Genomic DNA, 8,769 nt, shown 5'->3' on the forward strand with positions numbered 1-8,769 from the left:
TGGCGGAGATGTTAGTGAAGGCAGAGAAGAGGGCGAACTAGAGGAAAAACAGGCAGATTCCTCCTCTATTTACAAACTCCTGGGGATGCAACAAGTGGGCGTGGTGCGTCGACTACCGGATCTGACGTCGACAAATTTTTAGAATCGAGCCGTCGACATCATCGCGGCTTCGCTACAGCCCTAGTGAAGAGGGAGCTGAGCCAGAAAGCCAGGCTCTCGATTTACCGGTCAATCTACGTCCCAATCCTCACCTATGGTCATGAGCTTTGGGTAATGACCGAAAGAACGAGATTGCGGATACAAGCGGCCGAAATGAGTTTCCTCCGTAGGGTGGCCGGGCTCAGCCTTAGAGGTCGGGTGAGGAGCTCGGACATTCAGGAGGGACTCGGAGTAGAACCGCTGCTCCTCCGGATCGAAAGGAGCCAGTTGAGGTGGTTTGGGCATCTGGTCAGGATGCCTCCTGGACGCCTCCCTGGGGAGGTGTTTCGGGCATGTCCTGCCGGCAGGAGGCCCCCGGGTCGACCCAGGAAACGTTGGAGAGGTTACATCTCCAATCTGGTCCGGGAACGCCTTGGGGCCCTGCCGGAGGAGCTGGTGGAGAAGGCCGGGGAGAGGACGGTCTGGAGCTCCCTAGTTGGGATGCTGCCCCCGCGACCCGGACCCGGATAAGCGGAGGAAGACGACGACGACGGCGTTAACAGGTTAAAAATCTACTTTATCTACAGAGAATCCAATATTTATTTCACCTTTCAGACGTCAAATTAAAGGTGTAATATATGTTATTTTTATTTAACGATCTTTAACAGTTCTTTAATATTCATCAGCTTCCCATATTTATTATTAACATAGATATTGTCAAGATGGCTGCCATTAGATTCGTAGCAGACTCCCTATGGTGCTGTGCTGCTTCATGCTTCTCCGTCAGCTCCAAAAGGGAGAGACATGCACGGACGGAGACATTTTGCCCTCATCTCCTGGGGAGCGTTGCAAAGCAATTCCCCGGGTGGAACACAGAGGTCTCCGAGAGCTCCACAAGCTGGCAACCGCACAGCAGACAAGCACCGCTGCGATCTGAGATGCGCAGAGCTGCCGCTGGGGAGAACCGGGTGGAAAGGTTTCCATCCCAGAGCTCCACAAGCCAGCAGCCCGCGTAGCACACAGAAGCCGCGATCAGACAGAGATGCGCCAAGCTGCGGGGAGGGGAGAACCGGGTGGAAAACATCGGTCTCCCGAGAGCTCCACAAGCCGATAGTCGGAACCCAGATCCACCAACATGTTATATTTCAACCTATTTTCTAAAGTGCAGCATTATGTTAAATGCACTGGGGTTTTACCCTATTACATTTAAATTTCATGGTAAAACAGTACATGTTAAAATCTAAGCTCAGCTCGGCAGTGACCTAAAATACATAAATATAATTTTACTTACCGAAAAAAATGAAGTGGAGACTCCTTGGTCGCTCTATTAGTACAATTAATGTCACAGCAAGTCATTTTGTCCAACAATTGCACAAATAATATCCAAAAAAGAATATGCAAACAGAGAGACTCAAAATCCCGGAGCAGTTTCCAAGCCAGACCGAGGCTCTACTGAGGCCTTTCCACAGAGCTAGCTCTGTGGTCACGTGGGTCTGATGCTCATTAATTATACAGAATTTTAGGCTTTTAATACACTTAAACAGAAGAGTGAGAAAAAAATTCACCCCCCTCAGAGTTGTCATGAGTGTAAACTAGATCATTTAAACCAAAAACATGTTTTGGTACCAGGCTGTAAACATGTTTATTTCTGCTGTGAAATTGGTATTTTTAACATGGGAGTCAATGAGGATTTGCTCGCTTCTGACACCAGCCCCTAGTGGATGAGGGTGGAACTGCAATTTTTGTCACTTCTGCGTTGGCCTCAATTTTTAACCCGCATTGTGGGGGCTTGGTGAAAACTGACCATTTCTGGATGTTATAACTGATTGGATGTCCCCCACGCCATTACACTACCACCAGCAGCCTGAACCATTGATGCAAGGCAGGATGGATCCATGCGTTCATGCTGTTGATGCCAAATTCTGACCCTACCATCTGAGTGTCCCAGCAGAAATCCAGACTCATTACTGGCAACATTTTTCCAGTCTCCTCTTGTCCAATTTTGGTGAGCGTGAATGTACTATAAATATGTAGGTTTTACTTCAAGGTGTGGTTCATTTGTTTAATCAATGTACTTTTAATCCATCTGAACAAGTGAAGAACCTGGGTGTGATTTTTGACTCTGAGCTGACTTTTATACCACACATTATAAATATCACAAAAATAGGTTTTTATCATCTAAAGAACATCGCCAGAGTCCGCCCCATTCTCTCTCGGGCCAATACGGAGATTCTGATGCAAGCTTTTATCACCAGTAGGATAGACTACTGTAATGCCCTGCTTTCTGCTCTTCCCAAAAAGAGCATCTCAGGCTTACAACTTGTTATGTACCCTCCTGAAGGTCTAGGAGGATGAGGGGACTAACACAGGAAAATAAGTGGAGGAGTGTGTGTGAGGACAAATAACGAGGTGGTGAGAGTAAAAAACAAAAGGGTTTATTAACAGAAGATGTCCATGTCTGAACGGCAAAATAAGGCTTAGTAATAATGGTGACGAATAAGGTGGAAACTGAAAACATAAGCAGACTAACTGCTTATGAAAAAGGCTTTCTGCAGAACTTAAATCACAACCACCTAAACGAAAATATCCCCGTCTTATAAGTCCAGAGGGGATAAAAGCCACCAAAATAAGAAAACTGACGCCTTGTCAGATAAATCCTACAAAAGAGGATAACCAAGCCAAAACCCTTTAACAAAACCCTTAGCAACTACCTTTAATATGTTTAGCCTTAGCATGGGTTGTAAACCGAGCTCAGGAGAATCGCAGACTAGCTCTGGATCCCCCTGACTGTCTGCTGTGTTCCTCTTTTAAGCCTGTCGGCCGCTTGATAGCTGATGAAGATCAGCTGCTGTCTTCTCCGGCGTGCCTCTCTCCGAGGTCCTGAATTGGCGCTGGGGTGCTGGAGAGTGTAAACCGCAGGTTCAGGCGCTGTTCCTGTCGCTGAATCCTCGGCAGTGGGGACAAAAGGCTCAGGTTAAAATGAGAGGATGGACCGAGGGGACGAGGGTCGTCACACAACTCCTACAAAATTCGGCAGCACGTGTCCTGATGAAGACCAGGAGGCGGGAGCACATTACACCGGTTTTAGTATCACTGCACTGGCTCCCCGTAAGTTTCAGGATCAATTTTAAGGTTCTTCTAATGGTTTTTAAGTGTCTTACCGGTCTTGGGCCTTCTTATCTCTCAGAACTGTTTTTACCATATGAACCCTCACGGCCTCTGCGCTCCTCTGGCAGGCATCTCCTGGTCATCCCTAAAGTCAGGACACACTCACGGCGAGGTGTCCTTCCAGTGTTGTGGCCCTCGCCGCTGGAACGAGCTGCCAGAGGACCTCAGGGCCACAGAGAATGTTCATGTTTTTAAGTCCAGGCTCAAGACCCACATTTTTAGGTTAGCTTTTATCTAATATATTTACTACAGTTGTATTTCTCGTTTTACATGATTATATTTTATTGCTTGCTTTGCATGTTTTATATGACTACATTTTAGCATTGTTTTCATTATTTAGTAATTATTTTATTGTCTATATGATTTTATTTATTACTTATTTTCTAACTTTTGTCCCTTATATTAGCTCTTTTATTATATTTTTACTCATTTTAATCCAGTGTTTCCTCTGTAGGGGCCCTCTGCCCCGGGGACGGTGGTCGACTGTAGCTTCCTGGGCGCTCTATAGGTGGTGTTTAAGTGGAGGTGGGGGTCTATGCTCCCCCTCCACTGAGCGCCCTGACTTGCTGTGTCTCAATTCAGGGTCTGCATCCTTCGAAGGACCCAGCCTACTCAGCCGACGTGGGCTGGGTCCTCCGTCGGCCGAGTAGACCGGATGTTAACGGCTGTGAATTTGGACAGGCCTAGCCTTCATGAATTCCCGCCACTCCCTCAGTGAACGTTCCATCGCCTAGCAACCGTGGAACCGCTGAGCAGATGGGAGAAGGGACTTTAAACGATGGAGCTCAAAGTTTTATTTAGCTTTTTGATCATTTCCTTGACCGTTGGAGAGCTAATTCAGAGAAAATACTTTCGGCAAGCTGAGCCTAGCTAAGATGTGATAATAGTTTTTAATACTTTCTAAGGGTTTTCATTTGACCAAAACTGATTTATCACCTTTTAAGACTTTTCAAGACCCAGCGGATACCCTCTAGTAAACAATTCTCATTTGTAAACCAAAATAAAATTCAAGAGTTTATTACAGAACTGATTTTATTTAGATATTTCTTTTATATGTACATGTTTAATCTTTCTTAACCATTTTTTTCTAGCAAAGTAAAAAGCTGTCAAAGTTCTTCCTTCTCTCCTGCCCTCTGCTGCTCTGCCTCCCTCTGCAGCCTGATGTCCTCCCTGATCAGCTCCAGAAGCTGGTCATCGCTGTCACCTTCCCCCGGATGCCCATTTTCTCCAGAATAGTCCCAATAAACATGTAAGAAAGAAACAGGAAGAGAAAAGAGGACAACGGGTTATTCCTTTCATGTATTCGCAGAAAAAAAACTAAACTCAAACGACAGTTTTTAAAATATGAGATGTTATTGTACCTCCAAGCCACAGCCGCCAAACACTTTGCTCCAGTGAACATGTGGTCCATCTCCGCCCTAAGCTTAATAAAGTCCGTGGTTTTCTCTTTTGTCCATAAAATACAAACTTCTATTAAAATCGGGGAAAACGTGGCGGGAGAAGTACGACACCGAGCGGCCGAACATACGAGCCGAGACCGCAATACAAGCACTTTTACTGTAACATTTCAAACTAAAATAACGTTCATGTATCACAAAAAGTCCTTAACCTAACAGTTTTCAAGTTTATACTGACATTTATTTGCGCAATCCTCTCCGACAGCTCCCGCTTCACTGTCCACCATTGTTTTTAAAAGTTCTGCCATCCGACCCGCAAGGCATCTTGGGAAATGTAAACCAATGAAGGATACACGGACCCATCCTCCTTGCAGGCGAAAAGAAGGCCGGATTCGTCGACCGCATTTGAAGGAGTCTTCTAATTGGGACAGGCCTAGTCGCGGCGCTGTGACGTAACCGGCTGACGAAGGATGCAGACCCTGAATTGAGACACAGCCTTCGTGTGGAAGACCTGATGCTACCGGGGCAGATGGCTCCTCTGATGGCGTTTCCTTGCCTCACCTTACTTGGCTCATCTGGACTCAGCCAAATATAATTTTTACTTGTGTGTGTGCGTGCGTGTGTGTGTGTGTGTGTGTGTGTGTGTGTGTGTGTGTGTGCATGCGCGTGCGTGCGTGCGTGCGTGCGTGCGTGCGTGTGTGTGTGTGTGTGTGTGTGTGTGTGTGTGTGTGTGTGTGTGTGTGTGTGTGTGTATGTGTGTGTGTGTGTGTGTGTGTGTGTGTGTGTGTGTGTGTGTGTGTGTGTGTGTGCGTGCGCGTGTGTTTGCATATGTCTGTTAATGTTTTTAACCTGTTATGGAATCTGGGGTCATTTTGTAAAGCACTTTGTTTGAAAATTGCTTTATAAATAAATCTGACTGACTGAATCTGATTGATGTACATTATAAGTAGGAATGAGAATTCCTGAAGAAATTTTAAAAGGGTCCTGCCCACTGGCACAAGATAGTGGCCATATGTTATATGAGCCCAAAATCATGATACTGCGTTGATGTTGGGGTAATCACACCGAAATCTTGATTTTCAAGAGACTTTTGGTTTATCACCCAAATATCATGATACACAACACTTCCCATGGCCAAGTCTGTCGTAATGATGTAGCATGCGGGGGGGGGGGGGGGGGGGGGGGGGGGCACGCTGCCATTTGAATACACACAAATTGAACACACGCATAATGACCACATGTGTAATGATATTGGGATGACCATGTCATTGCACAAAATTAATAAATCAAGTAATTAATTTATTGTTTACATATTTAATTAATACATTTGCTAATTGAGGCATAAACACACTCAAAAATATATTTTTCAATGGATTTTGCTGAAAATTTCACCATGATAAATCGGACCGCTCATAAAAGTAATATACAGATCCGACAGCCAAGCCACTCGTCAAAACTTATTTTGAGTCTGAGAGGGTTAACGTCCGTGGAAGAATAATAGTAAAGCAGGTAAGTACATTTTATTTATAAAGCACCTGACCCTAACCCTAACCCATCACAGACAGAGAATCACAAAGTGCTTCATTTAGATCAAAAACAAAACCAAACAAATCATAAAGTCGTAAAATCATAATGATCTTAAACAAACTGAAATATATTAAAATCACAAAAACAAAGGCAAAAAAATTATAAAATATGATAAAACAAATAAAAGGTTATTACAAATGTTTATATGTTGTTGATATTGGGGTGAAACACACACAATAAATGATGTCTGAGTGATGCTGGGGTGAAAACCACAAATTCATAATATTTGGGTGATGTTCGGGTAAAAAAAACTAAAATAATGATAATTTGGTGATGTTCGTGTCACGGTTTGCCTCTGCAGTAACCCATTTGCAGGAATAAAGATCCTTTATCCAGAGTTCAAAAAAGATTTAATAAACAAAACTTCCTCCACTGACTGTGGGAACCAAAAACCAAAACCAAACTCAATCCATACAAGTACAACTGAGCAAAGACAACTCCACACTGATGACTGGCAACAGTGGCCTGAAATAGGGTGAGGGCAATCAAGATGATGTGGTTCAGTTGCAGCACTCCAGGAGGTTCACAGGGAAGGGGAGGATTCCTGAGAGGAGCTGCAGCTGACCTGAACAAAAACAACAGAGAAAAAGTTAAACACAAACACAAAAAGGGGCAAATCATAACAGTTCGGGTGAAAACCCCCAAAAAATTATATTTAAAAAGAAAACTGCTGTAAAAACCCATGAATAATTATGTGCATATTTAATAGCTCATTATGCAAATTTAGAATGGAACACATTGTTTTCCCTTTATGACATCACAACAAAGGGACAAAGCCTATAAATTTGAGCCTTTGATCCCAGCAGTTCAGTTCTCAGTCAGACGCTGATAGAGACAGTTGTGTTCGATAGTTATCGCCAAAGTCTTACTTAGCAGTATGGGCAATTATCTTGCACGCAAGACTTGCTCTCCAGCTCTGGATGAAGATTCAGAGACTTGCATCAGCATGGAACAACCACATTTGTCAGAGAATCGTGGTTTAGTTTCATCAAACAAACGAAAAATGGTTTCAGACCATGAAGCTCCCACTAAAAGGTTGAAGGTTTCTGAAGAAGAAAAACTCTCTGAAACCAACCCTAACATCATACAAACAGAGAAATTCTCAATTTCCTTTGACGGCGAGGGATCTGAAAATCCAGAAAAGGGATCCAGATGTTTGGTTACTGAGAATGGATCGACGTCTGCCAAAAGCAGAAACGTTTTTGATCGCAAGTCTCTCACAGAAACGTCTAGGATCTCAGATGAAGGCTGTTTATCCACAGACATGCAGGCTCCAGTAAAAAGGGCCTCAAAGAGGTTAATCGGCCGGGATGGTGAGGGATGTGGAAGTCCAGCAAAGAGACTCAGACTGTTAGCTTCTGAAAGTCCCTCGCCTTCAGCTAAAGAGCTATTTGACGCAAAATACGAGCAACAAAACCAACTCGGAAAGGGTGGCTGTGGATCTGTTTATGGTGGCTACCGCAGGGCAGACAATTTGCCAGTGGCAGTCAAATACATACCGAAGGAAAATGTCGTCTGGACCGATACGAACGAGAATGGCCAGCAGCTCTCTGTTGAGGTAGCCGTCATGCTAAAACTTCAGAAAGAGGAAACCAGTTCGGTGGGGAAGTCAGCTCCAGTTTCCCTCCTGGACTGGTACGACTTAAACGAAGAACAGATTCTGGTGTTGGAGAGACCAGTGCCTGCAGTGGACCTGTCACAGTTTATCGAAAATAACAAAGGGCCTCTACAGGAGAACCAGGCTAAAACTATTGTAAAACAGCTGGTTGACGCTGTCAAACATCTGGAGGACACCAACATCTTCCACAGAGACATCAAACCTCAAAATATTCTGATTGAAACAGGATCAGAAATCCCTCAACTGCGAGTGATTGACTTTGGACTGAGTTGTTTTACCGACAGAGAGTATGAAGACGGCTGGTTCTACGGCACAGAGAAGCACGCCCCTCCTGAGTATATTTCTAAAAGCATTTACGAGGCAGGACCAGCAACCGTGTGGCAGGTGGGGGTTGTTCTCTATGAAATGCTCCACGAAAGTTTGTTTGACTCTACAAAATTTCTCAAAAATGAACTCAAAATCAGGACGGATCTCTCTCCAGACTGTAAGAGACTCCTAAAGAGCTGCTTCACGAGAACCCCATGGCGACGTCCCACCTTAAAGCAGCTCCAAAGTCACCCTTGGCTTTTATAAAACGCAGAAACTAAAGTCTTCAAGGTTTCTTCCTGTTAAAAGGAGCTTTCCTCTCCGCTGTAGCTCAGTAAGGGGACTGCTGAAAAGTCACTGACTCAACAAATCTGTGACTTTACAGCAATCAGCTGGGTTTCATTACATAGAAAACATTGAACTAATTGGAATAATGAACTCCATCACTTGTTTAATGATTTGATTTGGAGTGAAGACAGCGGGAGGGTTAAGGAGCCTGTAAACTGGATTCAATTTAATAAAGCTAAAGAGAATTCAATTTTATTGAATTGAATG

At 44.2% G+C, this 8,769-nt stretch overlaps 1 protein-coding gene across 1 annotated transcript; it reads left to right on the forward strand.

The window, feature by feature from the left end:
- The first annotated feature begins 6,473 nt into the window (after positions 1–6,473).
- Positions 6,474–8,769, forward strand: LOC129165165 (serine/threonine-protein kinase pim-1-like). Its single transcript, XM_070549839.1, has one exon. It carries the CDS (start codon positions 7,168–7,170, stop codon positions 8,479–8,481), a length of 1,314 nt encoding a protein of 437 aa, XP_070405940.1. The 5' UTR covers positions 6,474–7,167; the 3' UTR covers positions 8,482–8,769.

Source organism: Nothobranchius furzeri, chromosome 3, assembly GCF_043380555.1.
Source record: "Nothobranchius furzeri strain GRZ-AD chromosome 3, NfurGRZ-RIMD1, whole genome shotgun sequence".
In the NCBI taxonomy this organism is placed as follows: Eukaryota; Metazoa; Chordata; class Actinopteri; order Cyprinodontiformes; family Nothobranchiidae; genus Nothobranchius; species Nothobranchius furzeri.